Consider the following 26,138-nt stretch of genomic DNA (forward strand, 5'->3'; position numbering starts at 1 on the left):
AAATGCTAGGAGGTGCAAAGGGGGGGCTCCCAAAGGAGTCGTTGGGAGCCCCCAACGGTCACATTTGTGACCGTTGGGGGCCCCCAACGACTCTATTGGGGGACCCCCAATGCACATTAAAATAAATAATAAAAATAAAAAAAAGAAAGAAAAGAATTACAAAAAACAAAAAGAAATTTACAACATATTCTAAAGGTGAATATGCGCAAAACAGGAAATGACAAAAATACCCTTTCGGGTAAAAATATATAAATATATATATTTATATATATAGAGATATATGTACATATAATATATTATATATAAACATATCTCTATGTATATAAATATATATATTTATGTTTACAATAATGAGAGTTACATTTTAACACCCCCCCTCAAACTTACGGTATGATAACCGCAAGTTTGTCAAGAAGGAAATGAAATCTGGGCGAACATAGAGCTTTTGTGAAGAAGTTGGCAAGTTGATACTCAGATGTCACATATGGTAGATCAATGACCTTCTTCAAGTATTCCTCTCAGACATAATGACAATCCATCTCTATATGCTTCGTTCGCTCATGAAAGGTGTGGTTCTTGGCAATGTAGATTGCACTTTTATTGTCACAGCATAGCTTTGTTGGTTCTTTGACAACTACTCCCATATCTTCCAAAAGACGTCGAATCCATACTATTTCCATGGTGGTAGATGCCATGGCTCTGTATTCGGCTTCAGTGGATGATAAGGAGACCTTCTGTTGCTTTTTACATCGCCACGAGATCAAAGATTCTCCTAAGAAAATACAAAAGCCAGTGGTGGAGTGACGGTTACCAGGGTCACCTCCCCAATCTGAGTCAGTATAAGCAAGCAATTTTAATTCAGAAGAGGAGGATATAAATACTCCCTTATTTACCGTTCCCTTCAAGTATCTGAAGATACGAAGCACAACACTCATATGAACAGTTGTAGGAGCATGCTGAAACTGACTGGCGATGTGTATAGCATGTGACAAATCAGGTCGAGTAATGCTAAGATACATTAAAGAACCTACCGACTGGCTATAGGGAGTAGGATCGGTTAGAGGAACACCATCGTCAATCTTCATTTTGGCTCCCACAACTTCAGGAGTTTTGCATACTTTGTCATCAGAAATTCCTGATCTGTCAATAATCTCACAAGCAAGTTTAAACTGAGATAGAAAATAACCACGTTGCGAATAGGCAACCTCAATTCCAAGAAAATATGTTAGAAAACCTAAGTCTGACATCTCAAATTTTGAAGTCAAGACGGACTTAATACCCTTGACTCCTTGAACATCATCACCTGTAATTAACATGTCATCAACGTATAGTAACAATATTACAATCCCTGCTTTAGATTTTCTAGTAAATAAAGCAGTATCAGTATAACATGAGGAGAAACCATTTTCCAGCATTACACTGGTAAATCTGTCATACCAGGCTTTGGGGGCCTGTTTCAAACCATAAAGAGCCTTTCGAAGACGAAGAACTTTATCTTTAGGAATCGTCATGCCTGGTGGGGCTTCTATATACACCTCTTCGTTAAGGTCACCATTTAAAAAAGCATTTTTCACATCCATTTGAAAAATATTCCAATTTTTAATAGATGCAATAGTAATGAGACATCTAACTGTAACCATTCGGGCTACAGGAGCAAAAGTTTCTTCATAATCAATTCCATACTCTTGCCCATACCCTTTTGCAACTAAGCGAGCTTTATACCTTTCCAGGGATCCGTCGCTTTTAGTTTTAACTTTAAAAACCCATCGACAACCTATAGTTTTCTTTCCTATGGGTAGAGTTTGGAATTCCCAAGTTTCAGCCTATTTGAGAGCACTAAGTTCTTTTTGCATGGCTTCTTGCCATTCTATACATTTTTTAGCTTCTTCAAAATTCCTTGGCTCAAAATAAGAGTGAATGGCACTAAGACAAGCCCTATACCGGGGTGAAAATGAATCAAAAGAGACAAAACGAGTTGGCGGTCTCCTATTCCTCTCGGATCTCCGGTGATCGAGAGTAGGTACAAGCTCACTATATTGGTCAATGGCACTTCTAAAGGTTTCTTGGTTTCTACGGGAGTAGGTTATCGGATCACTTGAAATCCTGTTTTCTTGATCATTGAGAGGGTTATGTTCTTCGACATCACCATCATTTTCCTCATCGTGATTTGATGATACATCATCATCACTAGATATATCATCATTACTAGCCAATAAATAAAAAAGGAATGAGTAATCAAAATTTTCTTGTTGAGAAACATTTTTTTCAAATCCACTTTCATTTTCTAAGAACGTTACATTTCTAGAAACATATAACTTATCATCTCGAAGATCATAGCAACGAAACCCTTTTTGAGTTTCAGAATACCCAAGAAAGGCGCAGGGGATAGCTTTGGGAGTGAGCTTGTCATTTTTATCCATAAGTATAAAACATTTACACCCAAAAACACGTAACCTGTTATAATCAGGTTCAAGTTTATATAAGATCTCAAAAGGGGATATTTTCCCTAATATCCTAGATGGTAAGCGGTTTACCAGATAAACAGAAGTGAGGGCTGCTTCAGCCCAAAAGTTCTTAGGAATATTTTGAGAAATAAGCAGGGTCCTAGTGGTCTCAATGATATGCCTATGTTTTCTTTCGGCCAATCCATTCTGTTGAGGGGTTTTAGGACAAGACCTTTGATGAATAATTCCGTGATCCTCAAGATATGTTTTAAATTGGTTGGAGAGATATTCTCCTCCAGAATCACTTCTAAAAATCTTTATATTACTATTGAATTGATTCTTGATCATTGAATGAAAGGTTTTAAAACATGTAAAAACTTCATGTTTGTACTTTAGGAAATAGATCCAAGAATACCGGGAGAAATCATCCACAAAAATAACATAATAAGAAAAGCCTCCTTTTGAAACAATAGGTGCGGGTCCCCAAACATCGGAATGAACAATTTCGAAGGTTTTAGATGAGAACATAGTTCTTTGCTTAAACGGTAAACTTTGCATTTTTCCGAGAATACAATTATTACAGGAAAATGAACTTTTACATAAATCCTTCGCAAAATGTAAATAAGATAACTTGGTGGCATTAGGATGACCAAGTCTTTTGTGCCATATGTTTATATCTTTGTTCCGGGCAACTTTACAAAATGATTTTGGAACTTGGAGAGATTCCATATAGTATAAGTTTCATTTTCTAAAGCCTTCCCCAATCAATTTCCCAGACCGGCGATCCTGTATTAAACATTTGTCACATGAAAATTTAATATCGCATCCATGGTCCGAGAGTTGAGAAACAGAGAGAAGGTTTAAGTTAAGTTTAGGTATAAATCTAATTTTTGGAATGGAAAAGCCTTGAGTTTCAAAATTACCTATTCCTTTAATTTCAAGGGAGGTTCCTTACAAAAGTGAAAAATCGGAAAGTGAAAACATGTTTGGGGACATATGAAAAGATGCACCTGAGTCCAAAAGCCAAGAGACTTTACCTAGAATGGAAGAAGTAGACACGGCGGCACCGGATGTAGCTCCCTTGAGAAGAGGTTGAAGGGCTTCCACTATTTGATTCAACGAGAGTGACCCACTTGATGATGCCTCTTCCTTTTGTGGTACACCGGTGGTGGCCATAGCGAGAAGTCTCTTCCATTTGGGACATACGGGCTTGATATGCCCCGGTTCCTTACAAAAGTGACAAATAGTCTTGCTATAGTCTCTCTTTCCTCTTTGTCCACCATCTCCTCCTTGATTTTGGAATTTGAAATGAGGAGGACGATAGGTCTTTACATTATTTTCGGGTCTTGATACGACATTGACCTCATTGTTTTCTTCATGATTACAAGGAACCACAAGAACATTTGATCCTTGTTTACATAAGCTCATACGAGTTTCCTCACCACTTAATTTGGTGAGAACATCTTCAAGAGATGGAGGAGTAAATGAGGATAGAAGGGATGACCTTATTTGCTCAAATTCCGGTCTTAACCCATTCAAAAAATTGAAGAACCGATCTTCTTCAAGTTGCTTGTGGCGGAGTTCAATTGCCTCTCCACTCCATTTTGGTTCAAGCATGGAAAGCTCATCCCAAATGGAGGAGAGGTCGGCATAATATTCCAAAATGGACATTTCACCTTGAGTAAGAGAGAGGGTCTTCTTTTGAAGGTAATACTTATGGGATAGATCTCTTGATGTATACATTTTCTCGAGATAATGCCAAGCTTTCAATGCTTTCTTGAACTTGATAATGTTGGCATTAATCTTTGTTTCGACGGATGCGAAGAACCAAGAAAGAATCTTGAAGTTCTTCATTTCCCATTCATCGTGCTTCTTGGAGTATTCTTCAAGAGCTTTGATCCTTTCCTCTCCCTCAAGAACCTTGATTTCATTTCCGTCCATCACGGTTATTTTGGGTTCCGGTTCCGGAATAGTGCCTTGCACATAACCCCATAATCCTTTACCTTTTATGTGAGCCTCCATGTTCCCGGCCCAAATATGGTAGTTGGACCCATTCAACTTGAAGCCAAGGGCAAAGTGAGACTCTTTTTCACCCATTAAGGAGTAAAGAAAAAGAGGAGGCGTACCAACACAATGTTTCAACTTCTAGTTTGCACAAGCTCCTTCTAAAATATTTGAGAAGCAAGATCCACCACTTCAACTTCCAAGAATCCGAAGGCACGGTTTTCGAGGTACTCGAAAAAAGAAGAATCCCACGATCCTTAATCACCAACCGAGCTCTGATACCATATAAAATTGTCTACGAAGAGACAATACGCATACAAGCATAAATACTTAAAAAAGAAGTGCACGAAGGCACTTTCACAACACTTGAACACAATACGCGAAAAGCGTAGAAATAATAAACATGCAATAATGCATGTGTTTCATAAAGAAGAAGGAAATGCTTGAGACTCTCAAGCTTGGAAAATACAAGGGGGAAACACCCCTATTTATACAAATGCTAGGAGGTGCAAAGGGGGGGCTCCCAAAGGAGTCGTTGGGAGCCCCCAACGGTCACATTTGTGACCGTTGGGGGCCCCCAACGACTCTATTGGGGGACCCCCAATGCACATTAAAATAAATAATAAAAATAAAAAAAAGAAAGAAAAGAATTACAAAAAACAAAAAGAAATTTACAACATATTCTAAAGGTGAATATGCGCAAAACAGGAAATGACAAAAATACCCTTTCGGGTAAAAATATATAAATATATATATTTATATATATAGAGATATATGTACATATAATATATTATATGTAAACATATCTCTATGTATATAAATATATATATTTATATTTACAATAATGAGAGTTACATTTTAACATGTTGATGATATGATTATCACTGAGAATGATAAAAGGGGCATTGAATCTATTAAAAATATTCCTAAAAACAATTTTGATATGTTTGATCTTGGATTTCTAAGATATTTTTTAGGGATTGAAGTTGCATATTCTCCTCGGGGATATGTTCTTTTTCAAATGAAGCTTGCATCATATATTATTGCTAAGTTCGGCTTGGCTGACAAAAATAAAGTGGAGACTTCAAAAGTAATCAATGCTAAAATGAGATCCAATGATGGGCTTCCTTTAGAAGATTCCACTCCTTATCGTTAATTAATCGGATCTCTAAAATATTTGTCTATTATCAGGCCAAACATTACTCTTGCTGTACACAGTGCAAGTCTATTGAACTTCCATACGTCACTTCAGAATACCGGCTTGCAAATTTCTTTACCAAAGCTTTACCATCCCTTAGATTCTTTTTTCTTCTAATCAAACTTTCGGTGATCTCACCGTTAGTTGCGGGGGGGGGGGTGTTAATATATATATATATATATAATGTATATTATTATTATTATATTATTACAGTATCTGTCAATATCATACTTAAAACACAGGCAGAACACAACGTTCAACATGCATTTCAAATCAACAACAGTCATTACGACTCACTCAGACAACCTAACAGACACATGGTGTTCCCATATTTCAAGTCGCGTTTCTTCAACAAGATACTAAGCTCGCACATCTTGACTCCCTCAAAAGCTTCCTGAACCTTCAAACCATAGTATAGACTACCTCAGCAACACAAATATTACCCACAACACACATATTGCACCAAAAAACAGACTAACCAAGACAGCCTTAGACAAAGAAACAGAGAAACAGGCTGCTGCCAACAAGTTACCTTCACAAACAATGTCAAATCTCAAAGAATACTGCTCCAACACTCAAACCAACAGTTTCCGAAACGACCCAAACTCGACAAATCCCAACAACAACAACAACAACAACTACGCCTTCATCCCAAAACAATTGGGGTCAGCGATATGAACCAAAAAAGAAATTCATTTTGGGTCTTCCACATGAATCCTTTTCCTCCAATCATTTCTATCCAACGCCATGTCCTCGGTGAGGTTCAAAGCATTCATATCCTTTCCTATCATCTCCATCCAAGTCTTCCTAGGCCTACCCCGACCTCTTTTAACTAATATATTTTCCCATTTCTCCAACCTTCTAACTGGAGCATCATTAGGCCTTCGCCGAATATGTCCAAACCACCGTAAACGATTCTCTCGCATCTTATTTTCAATGGGTGCAACACCTACCTTCTTACGTATCTCTTCGTTCCGAATCTTATCTTTTATTGTATTTCCACACATCCATCTAAGCATCCGCATCTCAGCTACACTCATTTTTTGAATATGATGTCTCTTGGCAGCCCAACATTCCGTACCATATAGTAAAGCGGGTCTAATAGTCGTCCTATAAAACTTTCCCTTCAACCGCAATGGCATTTGTTTCTAAAACTGAGTTTCTTCAAAATTGGCCCTATTTTCCCTTAAAAGTGCAGAAAATATTAAAAATTCATAACTTCACTGATAGAGCTTAAAAAACACTGGGATTTGTTTCTAAAATCATGTTTTTATGAGTTCCACCAACAGCAATCCCAGATGGAATGCAACACAATATTGGAGAAATGTCTCTCTAGTAATAGTAAGTGATGTCAGATCTATCTCATGCTCTTCACTGAAACAAGGCTCTCCAAACAGCAGCCTCCACGATCCCAATCTTCTAGTTCTCTTCCAACATGGCTCTGATACCATGTGGAATCTGAAAGAAGAGATGCAAAGAAGCTATGTGGAGGGCCAAGCTCTCAAAGATATTATTCAAGGAGCATATATTACAAAATGAGTCGATCCTCTTTATTGAGTCTTACGAAACAAAAATAGCAACTATGACTAGAATACCCCTAAAAAGAATGAATACTTAACTACAAGGCATAATATGTACAACCATTTTCAATACGATACATAACAAATACTATAAGGACCATTATGTCCCTAAGGCACGACCAACATGTCTATTATTTTCAAAACAAAAAACTGGGTATTCCTCCTTTTTCTTACACTGTGTATGAAAAGGTGTCAAAGATGTCCTACTCAAAGTCAAGATTCTAGTGAAACGGGGAAAAGAGTTCAGGAAAATCCTTTAATTCTGGCAATGTAAGAAAAAAATAAGAGTTGACACATATAACATTGCTTCTACTTATGGTAAGGCTAGGACCTATGTAACAGGGATTCAGCTAGCAGGGTGCCGCACCCGCGTCGACGCGACTCGACGCGGGTGCGGGTGCGGCACCGGGTGCGGTCAACCCGACCCTGGGTGCATTGACTGCACCCAGGGTCATTTTGGTCCATTTTTTTGGATTTTTTTTTTTAAAATTGCCCTATGAAATGAACCCGCGCCGGGGGGACCCCCCGGACCCCCCTTCCTGCAAGGGCAAAAACAATGAATCAGGCTCCACAACTCATCATTTTTATCTTTGGGGACAACCATATAAGATAAAAAAATGGTAAAAAGCAAGTTGGGCACACACATTCAGATATACATCTAAAAAAAATCAATGCCTCTGCAAACATAAAATAAAAGGCTTCTCATGAAGAGGGATCAGTCTAGGAAGTTAATAAGTGTGTTGACTTCCATAGCCATCTGCAGGTGTTAACACATGACCATAAAATACACCCTTGAAGTTTAAAAATGACTTGGCGGTTCCATGCATTAATGGACACCAGTAGCTATTTTTGCAATTTTGTGTAAAAATAAGTTACACACTTATTAGCTGTGCATTCAAAATGCACAATTATTAATATGTTTTCCTAACAAAAATTACTAAAATGTCCATAATTGTGACAATTAATACACCTAATCACCATATCAATTTTTAAATTTGTTAGGGGCATAAAATTGTGGTGAACGTGCTAACATGCATAAATGTCATGGACCTTAACAGCTACCATGCATTCATACATATACACTATACATGATATATATATATATATATATATTTACATTTTTTCCCCTGCCGCACCCCCGCACCCAGGTTTTTTGGAAGTGCCGAATCCCCGCACCCGCACCCGCACCCATGTGACATAGGCTAGGACCCAATTTCTTGGTATAAAAGATTTTATTGTTCCACGGGAGTACGATAATATGATATGTTATCTTCTGTCATGTGATTTATGCAACACTTGTGAAGCGTTTCACAACATGAAATCTTGTTAACTTGTATGTTCCATACTGCTAATTTTTTTTGATCCAGTGCAAATAGCTTGCATGTTCAATAGTATACTTGATTGCATTTGATATTAAATTCAATGGTGCATGTACAAAATAAGTTCTCTTATTACAAAGTCAATGAAAAAATTGAGTCCGAGGAGGTTTCAGGTATACAACTACTCACAGATCCCCTAAAGAAAGCGGTAACGTTCTTAAGCATACCATGGGAGGAAAATATGAAAGAGGAAATAGAAATGAAAAGGAAATATAGAAAAGAAAATCAATTTTTGTACTTCTTTACCAATCACAAATTCATATTACTGATCTTTAATAGAAAGAGAATATTTTTAGTGAAAATTAGCATTTCCAAGCCAAGTTTATACTGATTGCAACTATTACATGTGCCACAAGGTTTTGCTTCACAATGAACTGAAAATTGACTACAAGTTGATGTAAATATCAGAAATCATAGTTCACACTCTATCGGTGCTGTAAGTGAAAATACCTCATTGAAGTTACAAAATAACAGATGACAAAGTTTTTCAGGTACCATAAAAACTTAATGGTATGGCTTATTTGTCTGCTCCTGGCTTCATCCTGATCATCTCCTGGGCAAGAAGTGAGAGCCACTCCATTAGTGAACCTTCTGAGCAATGACTCACATAGCCATTGCATATGCAGATACCTATAAATTGTGAATAATTGTAGATGGAGAAGGTATTACCAAATGACTAGTTAAATAAGTGTTCTTCTAACTCTAAACCCTTTATATTTATGTTGGTAGTGTTCAATTGATTGAAGTGACCAAAACACTCCCATAATTGGTCATTTTTTAAAACGTACATTGATTTTCTGGGGATAGATTATGTCATTTATTTTTTATGGGAAAAAGGTCAAAGACAATTTTGAAACAAGGGTTATTTTAGCCATTTGAGTTTGAGGAGTGAGTGACCTTTTTGACCCAAAAGTAACTTCACATATTCAAATTGCCATCACTTGTACGGTCGTTTTGGTCATTTCAACCATTTTAATGCTGCTAATAACATTTTAAATCAATTCTATGATGGTTATTTGGGTTAATCCATTATTTTTAGTTTTTGGGATTTTCATGTTCCTTCCAATAAGGTGATAAAGAATCTTTCTTTTATCAGGCTAGATGAAGTGGTGAGATATTTATCTCCTCTTTGTTTTATTGTCAAGGTTTAATGTTCACCCTTCTTAGTTTTTGTCAAGATGAATATTTGTTTACGTTGGAGGTGGGAAACCAAAACTTGTGTACTTTTTAGGTGTTAAATGGGTACTTTCGTCCAACTTTCTCACCATATTTCTACCTAAATCTGGGTATCTCTTCTTCCACTGTTGTGTGGAGTCATTAAGTGATGCTGCACCATATCTGATTTGGTTTGGTGGCTTGTGGGATTTTTTGTATGTCACATGACTACGGCTGCAGATATGGGGATACAACCATTCTTAAAGTTTTCAATATGACTACTATATAAGGGGACACAATATGGGGGCCAAAATGGAGAATCCGTGACATAGATTTTTGTTGTTCCTTATGCTGGTTCAAACTATTTGGGGAACTGATTATGACATACTGTCTAATCTTATGGTATTTCTTGTTACATATTTATTAGGGTAATGTGTAACATCCTTAAAGTTAGCACATGCTTTTATTTTTAATTTTAGTTGACCTTTCTGCCTCCATGCCTCTGTGAAAATGTCTATGAAGAGACAATACGCATACAAGCATAAATACTTTATAAAAGAAGTGCACGAATACACTCTCACAACACTTGAACAAAATACGCAAAAAGCCTAAAAGTAGCAAACATGCAATAGTGCATGTATTTCATAAAAAAGAGCAAATGCTTGAGACTCTCAAGCTTAGGAAAAACAAGGGGGACCACCCCTATTTATACAAGAACCAAGAGGTGAAAAGGGGGGGGGGGGCTCCCAAAGGAGTCGTTGGGGGCCCCAACGACTCTATTGGGGGACCCCCAATGCACCTTTTATGAAAAGAAAGAAAAAATAAAAAATAAAAAAATACAAGAAAATAAAAAAAGAAAATTACAACATATTCCAAATGGAATATGCGTAAAATAGGGAATTACGAGAATACCCTTTTCGGGTAAGAAAAGAAAATATGTATATAAATATATATGTTTATATATATAGATATACATATACATATAATATGTATATGTATATGTATCTCTATGTATATAAATATATATATTTATACTTACAAAAGGTTTTTGGAGATACATTTTAACACCCCCCCTCAAACTTACGGTGCGATAACCGCAAGTTTGTCAAGAAGGAAATGAAATCTGGGCGAACATAGTGCTTTTGTGAAGAAGTCTGCAAGTTGATATTCAGACATCACGTATGGTAGATCAATGACCTTCTTCAAGAATTCTTCTCTGACATAATGGCAATCCATCTCTATATGCTTTGTTCGCTCGTGAAAGGTGTGGTTCTTGGCAATACAGATTGCACTTTTATTGTCACAGCACAACTTTGTTGGTTCTCTGATAAACACTCCCATATCTTCCAAAAGGCGTCGAATCCAAACAATTTCCATGGTGGTAGATGCCATGACTCTATATTCGCCTTCAGTGGATGACAGAGAGACCTTCTGTTGCTTTTTACATCGCCATGAGATCAAAGACTCACCTAAGAAAACACAAAAGTCAGTGGTGGAGTGACGGTTACTAGGGTCACCTCCCCAATCTGAATCAGTATAAGCAAGTAATTTTAATTCAGAAGAAGAAGATAGAAATACTCCCTTATTCATTGTTCCCTTCAAATATCTGATGATGCGAAGGACAACACTCATATGAACGGTTATAGGAGCGTGCTGAAATTGACTGACGATGTGTATAACATGTGACAAGTCGGGTCGAGTAATGCTAAGGTACATTAAAGATCCTACCAACTGCAACGGTTGTAGGAGCGTGCTGAAACTGACTGACGATGTGTATAGCATGTGACAAGTTGGGTCAACTTAATGTAAAAAATGCTTTTTTAAATGGAAGTTTAAGTGAAGAAGTTTACATGGATCCGCCACCCGGAATTAATATTAAGCAAGGTCAAACACTTCGGCTTTTAAAGGCATTATATGGTCTTAAACAAGCTCCTAAGGCTTGGTATGATCGTTTCAGTGATATCATGATAAAGTTAGGATTTCATTCTTGTTATACTGACACTGCTCTTTTTGTTAAAAATGCAGGTACGAGTATCGTAATATTGTTACTTTATGTTGATGACATGATTATTACTGAAAATGATCAAAATAGTATTATTGATGTTAAAAATATGTTAAAAAATAATTTTGATATGTCTGATTTAGGTTTTCTTAGATATTTTCTTGTAATTGAAGTTGCATATTCTTCTCGAGGATATATTTTGTCACAGATGAAGCTTGCTGCAGATATCTGTTCTAAGTCTGGGATTTCTGATGACAAGAAAGTAGAGACTCCCGAGGTTATTAATGCCAAATTACGATTGGAGGATGGGGTTCTTCTGGAAGATCCCACGCCTTACAGAGAACTCATTGTGTCTCTTACCTATTTAACCATTACCAGACCAGATATCTCCCATGCGGTTCACTCAGTTAGCCAATTTTAGCATGCTCCTACCACTGTGCATATGAGTGCTATTCTCCGAATCATCCGCTACATTCGGAATACCATCAATAAAGGGCTTTTTCTATCATCCTCTTCTTCCTTAAATCTTCTTGCTTATACTGATGCCGATTGGGGAGGTAATCCCAATGATCGAGTCTCAACTACTGGTTTTTGTGTCTTTTTAGGGGACTCTTTGATTGCCTGGCGATGCAAGAAGCAGCATAAAGTTTCACTATCATCCATTGAAGCTGAGTATCGGGCTATGACAACCACGACAATGGAACTTGTATGGCTTCGCAGTCTGCTTAAAGACATGGGGGTTGATATTACCGAAGCCTCAAAATTATGTTGCGACAACAAGAGTGCCATCTACATTGCGAGCAATCATACCTTCCATGAACGTACAAAGCATATCGAAATGGACTGCCACTATGTTCGTGACGAATTCTTACGAGGAACTATTGCTCTACCATATGTCACTTCAGAATATCAGTTGGCGGACTTCTTCACTAAAGCTCTTCCGTCTCCCCGCTTCATGTTTCTTCTTGGCAAACTTTCCGTCTTTTCCGCGTAAAGTTTGAGGGGGGGTGTTAAAATGTACCTCATATATATATACGTATATATATATATGTATATATAAATATATATATTACATCAATACCCGATAAGGGGTATTTTTGTAATTTTACATAGTTGTTTTAGAAAACAACTATTTTGTTTAAATGTAAATTTCTTTATTTATTTTTTTGTTTTTATTTGTGTATTTTTTAGAACCAAAGAGGGGCTCCAACCATAGAGTCGTTGGAGCCCCCAACGGTCACAAATGTGACCGTTGGGGGCTCCCAACGACTCCATGGGAGCCCCCTTTTGGCTCTTCTTTTGAGGCCCTTTGGCCCTCCTTTTTCCTCCTCTCCCTCTTGTATAAATAGGGGTGAACCCCTTGTGTATTCTCAATAAGAGACTTTTTATATTGTTGCCTTCTTGAAGGCTTGTGCTTGTATTGTCCCTTTGTGGACTTGTGATATTGTCTCTTTTTCATTGTTGTAAGTGCTTGTATGCACTCTTTATATTTCCGCAATATCTCATTACAGGTAAGCTCATCCCAAATGGAGGAAAGATCGGCAAAATATTCCCTAATAGTCATTTCACCTTGAGTAAGAGAGAGAGCCTTCTTTTGAAGATAATACTTATGAGATAGATCCCTCGATGTATACATTTTCTCAAGATAATGCCAAGCTTCCGATGCCTTTTTGAACTTAATAATGTTGGCATTAATCTTAGTTTCAACGGATGAAAAGAACCAAGAAAGAATCTTGAAATTCTTCATTTTCCATTCATCGTGCTTCTTAGAATACTCTTCAAGAGCTTTAATCCTTTCTTCTCCTTCAAGAATCTTGATTTCACTTCCGTTCACCGCAGTTATTTTGGGTTCCGGTTCCGGAATTGTGCCTTGCACATAACCCCATAGCCCCTTCCCTTTTATGTGAGCCTCCATGTTTCCGGCCCAAACATGATAGTTGGACCCATTATGAAGTAAAGAGGAAGGGAGAAAGGTGGTACCAACACAATATTTCAAATGCTAGCTTGCGCAAGATTCTTCTAAAATATTTGATAAGCAAGATCCACCACTTCAACCTCCAAAAAATCCGAAGGCATGCTTTTCGAGGCACTTGAAAAGAAGAGAATCCCAAAATCCTCTATCACCAACCAAGCTCTGATACCATGTGAAAATGTCTATGAAGAGACAATACGCATACAAGCATAAATACTTTATAAAAGAAGTGCACGAAGACACTCTCACAACACTTGAACAAAATACGCAAAAAGCGTAAGAGTAGCAAACATGCAATAGTGCATGTATTTCATAAAAGGAGCAAATACTTGAGACTCTCAAGCTTAGGAAAAACAAGGGGGAACACCCCTATTTATACAAGAACCAAGAGGTGAAAGGGGGGGGGGGGGGCTCCCAAAGGAGTAGTTGGGGAGCCCTTAACGGTCACATTTGTGACCGTTGGGGCCCCCCAACGACTCTATTGGGGGACCCCCAATGCACCTTTTATGAAAAGAAAGAAAAAAATAAAAAATAAAAAAGAAATACAAGAAAATAAAAAAAGAAAATTACAACATATTCCAAATGGAATATGCGCAAAATAGGGAACTACAAGAATACCCTTTTCGGGTAAGAAAATAAAATATGTATATAAATATATATGTTTATATATATAGAGATACATATACATATAATATGTATATGTATATGTATCTCTATGTATATAAATATATATATTTATACTTACAAAAGGTTTTTGGATATACATTTTAACAGCCTCCTTCCTTTATCGTCCAACCTAAATCAGCCACCCCCTGAAGATGATTGTAGAGGTTGTCTGTTGCTTTTGCGCATTTGATGTATCCCATGGTGTTGTAATCTTGTCACGAGTCTTGACCCAATTTTAAGATTTCTTTTGACCATTTTTTTTGTTTTAAAAGGAAAGTGTCCTTAAAAGATGGTAATGTCTTGTATTTTTTATTTTTTATCTTCTGCATTGTGATTTATGGGAATTATTGAAGGCCCTCTTTTTCTTGGCCCAATTGCAGGATACTGATTTATTAAGAGGAAGGCCACTGTATCTGAATGAACAGCGCTATGCCACACTGACCTATCTGGTTAGTTTTAATAAAATCTTGACATCTTGTAGTTTCTCATGGGAATTTAGTCTTTTGATATTTAGCTGCATTAAATTAACAATCAGGTGTTGTCAGGTTGTTTCACATGGTCTTGACCGGAGGTCTGAAGTGCTTAGGCAGACAACTGTTGAAACTTGAATCTCTATTTGATCTTTAGAGTATAATAACCTACTGCCGGCAACACTTTCAGGTCAGGCTGGAAAGAGTTCAACTTGGTTAGGTTGACCTTCCTTTTTCACATTATCTGCAAAATGAAGTCGATGCCTGCTTTATATCATCAATGCACTTTTTTTCTTTCATTTCATGTATGGAATTGAAACAGCTCCATCTTTTAGTTCTAATGTTCTGCATAATCTTCAGAAGATAACAAAGAGCTGGAAGGCAGCATAGCCCTTCCTTCAAGTCAGACAGATATGATTTTTATATGGTAGCTGCACAAGGTGACTGAGCAGGAGAAAGGGGAAAGGGCTTTTTTCATCTCTTATATGTTTGACTATTCAGGTTTGTATTTTCTTTCCTGGTAGTTTAAATATTTGATATTTCTTGAAGTCTTGTGCAAGAGCTCTCCTACAGCACCCTATGTAGGATTTTGTCTTTATTATTGTCAAAGAACTACTATACAACTTTTGCATTTGCCCCGTGCGTGTTTTTTTTTGGGTGGGGGAGACCTGCGTGTGCATGTGTACACGCCCACATGTATGTGTGTGTGTGTGTGGGTGTGTGTAGTGATCGACTTCTCTGGGCATCTGTGAATGTTAAGAAGCTCACCACAAATTCATACCTTCACAAATTTAAGAACGACATAATGGTTTCATGCATCAATTATGAGCACCATGGTCATCTTTGTGATCTTATAGATATTACATGTTAAATCTATTAACTGTGTTGAAAAGGAAATATTAAATGTGTTAGTATTTCTATACCTGTGGGGTTTTGTCTTTTTACCTCTATTTTGTATATGTTTATTATTAGTTGTATCTTACAGAGTACATCTCCAATCTGTTATCTGTGCTGAAGGGGAATGATCAGATATGTAGTTGCTAATATTTCTGTATCCCGGCGCTTTTTGTCTTTGTACGTTTATTTTGTTTATGTTATTATTTGTATCTTGTAAGGGTTGTCAATGGTTCATGTAAAATAGCTAATCTAGTGAATGAGAAGGAGCACCTCTCTCTCTCTCTTGTCTATCTTTTCTCTTCATTTCTTACACTTCTATAACAACTTACTACAATTTTCGCACATCTAATACCTGAAAATGAAGTATCAAACTTATTTGATGGTACCAGAGCTTGAATCTGACTCTGGGATGCTTGTTTCTTGACTACATCTAGCATCTGTACCATCATGCTGGGTTCTTGCGAGTGGAGATTGGAAGCTCAGTTGGTAACGGGTCCTTTTACATTAGATCAAACATGATTAGATGGATTTAAAAGTAGGAAGCAAGGAATTGAACTAGGTATGACTCAGTTGCGAAGTTTCTCCTTTTCTTACCATCGGGCCAGATTTCAATTTTGTTGATGATTCAGATGCTATGCGGCTTGTACGTGAGTTTGATGGCTGGGAGAGTCTTTTTCATGATAAATAAGGGTTATCTAAGCTTGGATTTAGGGGTCCTTGAGTGTAGAGTAAGGATTTTTTGCCAATCTATACTTGGTGGCTATGTCACATGGGTGCGGGGGTGCGGCACTTTAAAAAACCTTCGGTGTGGGGGTGCGGTAGGGCAAAAATGTAAAAAATTATATATATAATTTTGAAGTTTTAACAGTTAACATTGTCATAATATCATTCATCATGCATGCATGCAATATATCAACCTAAATATCAATCAAATAAGTAAAGCAATTACATAAATCAACCTAAATATCAATCAAATAAGTAAAGTAGAAAATAACTAAATTACATACCAAAAGTATATCCTAAAATATATATGACGATGAAGTAATGAATCTTAATAATTTTCTTCTTCATCATCAAATGCATTATTAGAAGGAATACTGGGCTAAGCTAAATCCATGTTTGTCATGTTGAAATCATGCTCTCCCTCGAAGTCACACTCTTCTGGGTTTACATCCCAAAATTTGGATATTTCTTGTCTGCGTTACAAACCCAATTTGAAAATGTTAAATACAATATATTTAAATGAAAAACTAAGAAATAATCAAATAACTAAGAGAGCAAATTAGTACCTGTATTCATCATTGGTTCACGAAAGTAGTCGAAGATTTGAATGAACATATACTAAATCCTCTGCACGATTGCTGGTGAGTTTGTTTCTCTTCATGTTGTAGATTTGAGAATATGTGCTCCAATTTCTTTTACAACAAGATGAACTAGCAGACTGCGATAGCAATCTTAATGCAAGACGTTGGAGAAGAGGTGTTTCTGATCCAAATGTTGACCATCATGTGATAAGATCTATATTATCCTCCTCTCTCACGAATAATGCCGGTCCATATAATCTCGAAGATGAAAATTTTTCAAACTCTTGTGTGACTTGATTTAGAAGATATGCTTCTGAAAAAGTCTTATCATACACATATTTCTATATTTTGATAGCTCTGGGTCTAAATTTGGAGGGACACGACCAATACCATCTGCCCGCCACTTATTTGAATAATATTTTGGATTAAGAGAATGTGTCATGCAATGCAAAGGAGTGTTGTGTTGCTCTTATCTCATATTCTGACTAAAATTGAATGAATATAGTTAAAAAATTATGAATCATCCAATGCATGATTTTTTTTTCATGATAAAAAACTAAAACTTGTATTTTTTCAATCATATTATCCCACATTTCATAAACTCTGTGAAGCATGGGCTCATCCTTATCAACTTCTCTTAACATTTACCAAATAGGTTGCGTAAATTGAAGGAAGTATACCACTCTGTCCCAAAACTCATCATCAACAATGAATTTCTTAATTTTTTGAGCCTTGATATCATCATCAGCACGATGGAATGTCCAATTTTCATCAGTCATCATGCTAACCAAAACATTCTTCACTTTTTTAATCCTCTTCACCATCACAATGATTGACGTAAAACGTGTTTCAACGACCTTCAACAATTTCAAGTCAGAATGCCTATTAAATATAGCATTAGCACGACAGTGGTTAACAACAAAATTCCTAATGCTTTTGACATTTCTTTCTAAATCTTTAATCCATTAACATAAAGCATATGCTTGTGATTTTTCTTCTTCTTTGGGGTTACAAATGCTCTTTAGGGTCAGATTTAAGCTGTGTGCTACACAGGAAGTCCAAAAATATGAACTTTCTGATCACCCACTTCTTTTATGACTTCTATAAACAACCCCTTCAAATACTCTGTATTTTTATATTCCTCAGATGCAGCAACTGCTTTCAAGAATATTGGGCCACTAAGCGAAAAAACAATAAAATTGATCAGTGGACGCCTTTGAATATCTGTCCATCCATCAGAAACAATAGAAACTTTATTTTGCTCCCATGAATATTTTTTAATCTCCAGTCTGTAAAAACCAGTGTTAAAAAAAGAAAAAAATCGGAAGCCTGGTTAGACCCGACCCCGATTCGTAACCCGGTAGGGTTTTAAAACCCTGGCCCGAGTTTTCTTTCCTACCTGTAGCCGTTTCGCACAAAAGGGGCTCCCCGTAACCGACAGGGCCACGATCTTCCCCCTTTTCCCTTGTGCCTTCCTATTAAGCAACAGAGAGGGAGAGGAGGCCCTCACCCGCAACTCCTCTCCCCCTCTCTATCGTTTGTCTCCCTGCGTGCAACAGTCGACGGCACCGGCGAGATACAAGTACACTTCCCCTCTCCATCCCTCTGGCTTCTCCCTTAACTCCCCCCTTTTGCGTGCATCGGAAGGCTGGCAGGGCGCAAGAAAATAAAATAGTTGTTTTTAGAAACAACTATGTGAAAAGACTAAAATACCCCTATCGGGTAATACAAAAAGACAACAAACGAAATCAAACCAAACTTTATTTATTCAAATGTAAAGAGTCTGAGACATAAGTAAATAAAAAGTAAAGAAAGCAAAAAGGAAGAGCTACGCCGTCCCAAGAATCTGCCATGCAGTCGTGTAGTTCCCTCGTGACTCTTCTCAAAAGCAAGTCCTCCCCACTAGGCATCTGAGGTTGCGAAAAAAATACAAAATTACGGTGTTAGAATCCAAAGAATTCTGCGTATGAATATCTCTAATAAAATAAATAAGCATAAAGAATACATATAAGATTCATACAATTATTTAGAGGGATGCATTTATGTCAATTTTATAATTTAAACAATCATGTAAGTAACAAAAAGCAAATGTTAAACAAGAGAAAACAATTAATATTAACAGGGAACCTTAATTATACATTAAAAACATGTTATCATGCAAAAGAGAGCACAAATCATGTATTTATTCATACATCACAACTAAGGGAACAAGTAAATATGCATTATCTAATGCATAGCAGGATTATGCATGATTTCTATGCATATGCATGAATAAATTATTATATTTTATCAGAGTACTCTTTTCATATGCATGTCCCTATTAAATGTACACAATTTAAATTTTTTTTTTTAGGTTTTAGTCAAAGATGAGGAGATTAAGGAGAGATGGAAAGATTATTTTGATAAGCTATTTAATGAAAGGCATGCTCAGGATCTTGGAGACTTGTCCATTCCTTTTCATGAGATGAATCGTGACTTCATGCGCAAGATTCAAAAGAAAGAAATTGCAGAGGCTTTGAAGAAAATGAAATCAAGAAGGGCAGTTGACCCAGATGGTATACCTATCGAGGCTTGAAAATTCTTGGGAGAGAAAGGTTTAGAATGGTTGACAAATCTTTTTAACAAGATTTGGCGGACAAATAAGATGCCTAATGAGTGGAGGAAGAGTACTTTGGTGCCTCTATATAAGAATAAAGGTGATATACAAGATTGCACAAACTATCGTGGTATAAAACTCATGAGTCATACTATGAAACTTTGGGAGAGGGTGATTGAGTCTAGGTTGAGGAAGGTTGTCATGATATCAGAGAATCATTTTGGTTTTATGCCTGGAAGATCAACTATGGAAGCTATACATCTTCTTAGACAACTTATTGAGAGAAATAGAGAGAGGAATAAAGATTTGCATATGGTTTTTATTGATTTGGAGAAGGCATACGATAGAGTATCTAGGGACGTTCTCTGGTGGACAATGATGAAAAAAGGTGTTTCTCTTAAGTACATTAGTATAATTAAAGATATGTATGAAGGAGTAGTAACCAATGTCCGCACTCATGGAGGGGTAACAACCAATTTTCCTATAACGGTTGGGTTACATCAAGGATCTGCTTTAAGCCCTTTCCTATTTGCTATAGTGATGGATGAGCTTACGAGATCAATTCAAGAAAATGTGTCGTGGTGTATGTTGTTTGCTGATGATATTGTTTTGATTGATGAGTTTAGAGCTGGGGTTAATGCTAAGTTAGAATTATGGAGACAGACATTGGAAGCAAGAGGTTTTAAGTTGAGTAAGAGTAAGACAGAATACATGGAATGTCGGTTTAGTAAGCAACGAAGTAATGATGAGAGTGTAGTGAAGCTTGGTGAGCAAGAAATACCGGTGGATGATTGTTTCAAATATTTGGGATCTATCATTCAAAAGTATGGAGAAATTGATGGAGATGTAAATCATAGGATAAAGGTTGGGTGGATGAAATGGAAAAGTGCAACTGGAGTGTTGTGCGGTCGTAGAATGCCATTGCGGTTGAAGGGAAAGTTTTATAGGACGACTATTAGGCCTGCTTTACTATATGGTACGGAATGTTGGGCTGCCAAGAGACATCATATTCAAAAAATGAGTGTAGCTGAGATGCGTATGCTGAGATGGATGTGTGGAAATACAATAAAAGATAAGATTCGGAACGAGGAGATACGTAAGAAGGTAGGCGTTGCACCCATTGAAAATAAGATGAGAGAGAATCGTTTACGGTGGTTTGGACATATTCGGCGAAGGCCTAATGATGCTTCAGTTAGAAGGATGGAGAAATGGGAAAATATTTTAGTTAAAAGAGGTCGGGGTAGGCCTAGGAAGACATGGATGGAGGTGATAGGAAAGGATATGAATGCTTTGAACCTCTTCGAGGACATAGCATTGGATAGAAATGATTGGAGGAGAAGGATTCATATGGAAGACCCAAAATGATTTTCTTTTTTGGTTCATATCGCTGACCCTAATTGTTTTGGGATGAAGGCGTAGTAGTAGTAGTTGTTGTTGTTGATTATTACCGTTGCCCGCGGATACACCAAACGGGTAAAATCCTCGAGGTTAAGTTAGGTTCTCAGGGTAACTTAGCACACAAGTTGTATTTTATTACTGGGTTCCAAACTTAGCCCTCGACCGAAACAGCCTTCAGAACATTAGACCACTCATCTAATGTCGAGGACACCAGGGATCACCCATCCACAAGTGACACTTTTCTTGGTATACCGAAACAACAGTTGTGTCTACATATACGTGTATATATGTAGACACAACTGATATTTTTGCTCGTTTATGTGCCTTCTAAAAGTCATATTTTTGCAGTTTACGCAACGGAGCCCGTTCGCGCCCCGCGAACCAACCCAACGATCACCTACGCTCGTAGACGACTTCTTCCTCGCAATACCTCAAGGTAGGAGAAGTTGCACAAGGACTTAAATAATTAAATCGAGCTTAAATAATTGAAAGGACTTAATTACATATTTATATACATATACGTATATAAGTACGCTTTTAATTCAAGGACGCGGTTTCGTGATCCTTGTCCTTTGCTTTCGCATTTCCTGTTTCTGTTTGTCGTCGCGCTTTGCGCCCAGGCTTTTGCTTTCGTATTTACTACTTACTATCTTTTAATTCAAGGACACGGTTTCGCGATCCTTGTCCTTTGCTTTCGCATTTCCTGTTTCTGTTTGCCGTCGCGCTTTGCGCCCAGGCTTTTGCTTTCGTATTTATTACTTACTGTCTTTTAATTCAAGGACGCGGTTTCGCGATCCTTGTCCTTTGCTTTCGCATTTCCTGTTTCTGCTTGCTGTCGCGCTTTGCGCCCAGGCTTTTGCTTTCGTATTTACTACTTACTGTCTTTTAATTTAAGTACGCGGTTTCGCGATCCTTGTCCTTTGCTTTCGCATTTTCTGTTTCTGTTTGCCGTCGCGCTTCGCGCCTAGGCTCTTGCTTTTCGCATTATTGTCTTTCGTTTTTGCCTTGCCATCGACTCAGCGTATTCGGGAGGAATACCTTTTCCACTATTTTACCCGATATGTTTTGGAAAAATCCTTGATCTGGGACAAGATCAAGTTGTTGAGGTGATGGGTTCTTTTGCGAAGCCCATTTACCAAGACCAGTGTCGTAATGTGCATATCACCCAGACACTGCGTCATCGGTTGCGAGATTCGAAAAAATCACATGCCATATGTAGGCAAGTTGTTGATCGTTTCGAAAGATTTAGAATGTTAAAATAACTTTTTAAAAACATTATATCTTTGCGAAACACACTCCTGAGGCTCCTATTGAGGACCTATATCCCTTTCCTCGTAGTGTACTCTTGAACATGCGAGGCATGCTAGTACTACGACAATTGGATGAGATGGTTATATGACCTCGATTAGTGCTTTGTGCACGTTGTTGGAAAACACATATAAAAAAAATGGGATCGCCTTCATAGGCAAGATGCTCGTTTTGGTCTAATGGACCAGAGCATGAAGAATGAGACAACGGCTAAGAAACCCCATCCCACTCAATTCAACCTGGCTTCGTCAAGAGAGAGGACGAAGGGTACCAACTCCGATGGACAGACCATTTATGGCTTTTTAAGGGCAAAAGACCCGTCTTCCCCCGTCATCGGAGGTTAGGGGGGGGATTGGGGCTACAATAGTTAGCCTAACACTTCTGCAGAAGTTGGATGCATCCCTATCAGGCCTTGGGGACTTACTCTCTCGACCATCGGTCGTCTCCATAGGAATAAGATTCAGTCAGACAACCGAGGTATCTTAAAATACTTAACATAATGAACATTCGGTTTGGTCTCAGCTGTTTCGACTCACGTGCCATGTATGTACCCGCATGGTCGGTTAACAAGTAACAACTAAATTGAGCATGCTCACATTTCAGTTTATTGTACTTAACTTGTTTCTTCAGTTTATCTGCTTAGTTTGCTTGTTACTACCTGCTGTATAAATTATTTATGCCTAATTTAGTTTTTTCTGTTTTTGTACTCACCTACTAGTTTTTCGCAAAACTAACCCATTTCATGGGTACATGTGACGAATAGGTGCATCACAGGCGATGACGCGACTGCGAGATGACTTCAGGATCCACTTTTTCTGCTCGTAGTTCTTCTCCTGGACATTTTGGTTTTTGATACGGTTTCCCTAAAGGAAATCCAAATTTTGTACAAACCTGACACTCTATTTAAATAGAAGAAATGGTTTCCTAAGTATTATTGCAGATCGTCCATGGTAAATTTTTATTCTCTCGCTAACGTGCCCAAAGTTGTCAAACTTGTCCTTTTTTTCTTTTAAAGAAATTGTTTCCGCTGATTTTAAAAATAAACTCTGTAAAGAAAAGAAATTTTTTCAACTATTTCAAGAAAATTATAAAGTTCGAATTTTTGGGGCGTTACATAACCTTTTGCAGTATGATGAACCATACACATGTCAGCATTAATTACTGCAAGGAATGGTCATGATCAGTTCATATTGTGGTAAAGTAGACATCCACTATTCAGATTTTGACTTCATGAGAATGCCATACCTCTCAGCTGCTTTAGCTATTTAATGAAATGGTATTCTTTCTTTACATGACAAAGATTAGAGAGGAGTGAGCAAGGGTGTTGTTGAATTTAAGGAATAAAAGAGGCCATGACAATGTTTGAATTATCAACATTATAACTGATTTTCAAAAGCTTCAGATTAAGAATATAAAAATTGGAAAAATACCATAACATTGGCACCAATGCTTGTGCCCACAGCAAATAAAGGAGCCTTTGGATGCTCTTGTGAAAGTGGTAGCGACATGGGCGACAATGGCGAAGGAGGAGCGAGTGAGAGAGGAGAGGGAAAGCGAGTGGGAGAGGAGAGGGAGAGTGTGCGTGAAGGAGGAACTGTAAAAGTATCTCAAACAAGATACTAAGATCAAGACCTTAATATTCTTGATAACAAACTCGGCACACATGCACAATAAGAACACTTTAGAACACTTGTGCATAAAAGCACAACTCACAAAATATCACAAATGCACAACAACATAAAAAAAATTGGAATCACTTTATTGAGCACTTGGGCTTTGACTCAAAGCCATAAGAAATACAAGGGGGGGAAGCCCCTATTTATAAGCAAACAAAGGAGCCACATAGGGGGCTCCCAAGAGAGTCGTTGGGAGCACCCAACGGTCACATATGTGACCGTTGGAGGCTCCCCAACGACTCTTTGGGGAGCCTCCCTATGTGGCACAAATTACAAAAACAAAAAAAGAAAAAGGAAAAATAGAAGGAAAAATAAAAAGGGAAAAAGTTACAAGCATATTCCAAAATGGAATATGCGTAAAGCAGGAATTTACAGGAATACCCTTTTCGGGTGAACAAGAAAATATATAAATATATTTATATATATAGATAGAGATACATATACATATACATAGTGCATATATATATATATATATATATATATATATATATATATATATATATATATATATATATATATGAGATCACAAATATCGATACATATTTTAACACCTCCCCTCAAACTTAGGGCATGATGACCGAAAGTTTGCCAAGGAGAAAGTTGAATCGTGGTGCACATAAAGCTTTGGTGAAGAAATCTCCCAACTGATATTCTGAAGTAACATAAGGTAGATCAATGATTCCTTTTAGATAGGCTTTACGAACATAATGGCAGTCCATTTCAATGTGCTTAGTCCGCTCGTGAAAAGTATGATTTTTGTCTATATAAATTGTACTCTTGTTATCACAGCATAGCTTAGTGGGCCCTTGAATAGTGGTCCCCATGTCTTCGAGCATTTGATGGATCCATACAATTTCCATGGTAGTAGTTTTCATGACACGATATTCAGCTTCAGTCGAAGAGAAAGAAACTTTTTGTTGCTTCTTATATCTCCACGATATTAGAGAATCACCTAAGAACACACAAAAATCAGTGGTGGAGTGACGATTATTTGTGTTACCTCCCCAATCAGAGTCAGTATAAGCAATTAATTTTAAATCAGAAGATGACAGAAAAACTCTCTTATTTAAAGTACCATTTAGGTATCTTACAACTCGTAAGATGACACTCATGTGAACAAAAGTTGGTGCATGCTGAAACTGACTTGTCGTATGAACTGCATGTGAGATATCTGGTCTGGTAATACTCAGGTACATCAACGATCCTACAAGCTGTCTGTAGGTGTTAAAAATAAAATTGTATCCAAATACCCGATAAGGGTATTTTTGTCTTTTATCATATAGTACAGTCCACTACGAAATGAAATGTAATTTAACATTATAATAAATAAATAAACTGCCATACAGCTTAGGCACAACAGTCATATTTATGACTGTTGTGCACAACAGTCAAAATATGACTCTTGGGCAGCAGTCCAACTAGACATTGGACTGCCACCCAACAGTCATAATAATGATTGTTGGAAGGCAGTCCAAAGAGTTGGACTGCCTCCCATGTGTTGGAGTGAGGCTCTGTAAATAGAGCCTCACTCCCATGTTATTCTTCAATGCTTTTAGAAGCATTTGAGGGTTTTCTCTAGATTTTTTTTCCCATCTTATAGGCTTGTATGCCTCTTGTGCTGTTTGGTATTTTTATCTCTTTTGAGATTGTATTTGGTCCATTAGTGACCAACTTTAAGTGAGTTTATTAAAGCCTTTTGTTGTCATTGTGTTTGTTTCCCTATTGTTCTATTGTACCTTGTTTCATTACATGGTATCAGAGCGAGGTTCTTGAAAGAAGGAGAATCTCGTGAAGGAAGTGTTCTTCGATCATTGATCATTCCCTATCTCCTCTAGTCTAAACTCAAGTATTCTTTATGGGAGAAAGAGAGTTCGCCACCGTCATCACCTACAAACTCAATGAAAACAACTACTTGATGTGGGCGACGGCTATAGAGAATCATATCAAAGGAAAAAAAATGTGGGGTTTTGTTAGTGGTTCTACTAGTGAACCACAACTCAAATTGACTAGAAGAGAAGGAGATCAAGTCAAAGCCTTGTCCGAAGAAGGAAAAAAAAAAGCCTTGGAAGAATTCTAAAATAAATTGGAA

At 37.3% G+C, this 26,138-nt stretch overlaps 1 protein-coding gene across 2 annotated transcripts in view; it reads left to right on the forward strand.

The window, feature by feature from the left end:
- The window catches only part of LOC149823309 (E3 ubiquitin-protein ligase PRT6-like), a 133,201-nt gene that overhangs the window by 82,476 nt on the left and 24,587 nt on the right, over positions 1–26,138 (forward strand). For both annotated transcript variants that reach the window (XM_090018775.1, XM_090018774.1), the window contains exons 16-18: positions 14,781–14,849; positions 14,946–15,060; positions 15,231–15,371. In XM_090018775.1, coding sequence (XP_089874901.1) covers positions 14,781–14,849; positions 14,946–15,008 — 132 coding nt within the window. In that variant the 3' untranslated portion in view covers positions 15,009–15,060; positions 15,231–15,371. The remainder of the gene's footprint in view (positions 1–14,780; positions 14,850–14,945; positions 15,061–15,230; positions 15,372–26,138) is intronic.

The sequence above is a fragment of the Nuphar pumila genome, chromosome 10 (assembly GCF_984573655.1).
Source record: "Nuphar pumila chromosome 10, dmNupPumi1.hap1.1, whole genome shotgun sequence".
In the NCBI taxonomy this organism is placed as follows: domain Eukaryota; kingdom Viridiplantae; phylum Streptophyta; class Magnoliopsida; order Nymphaeales; family Nymphaeaceae; genus Nuphar; species Nuphar pumila.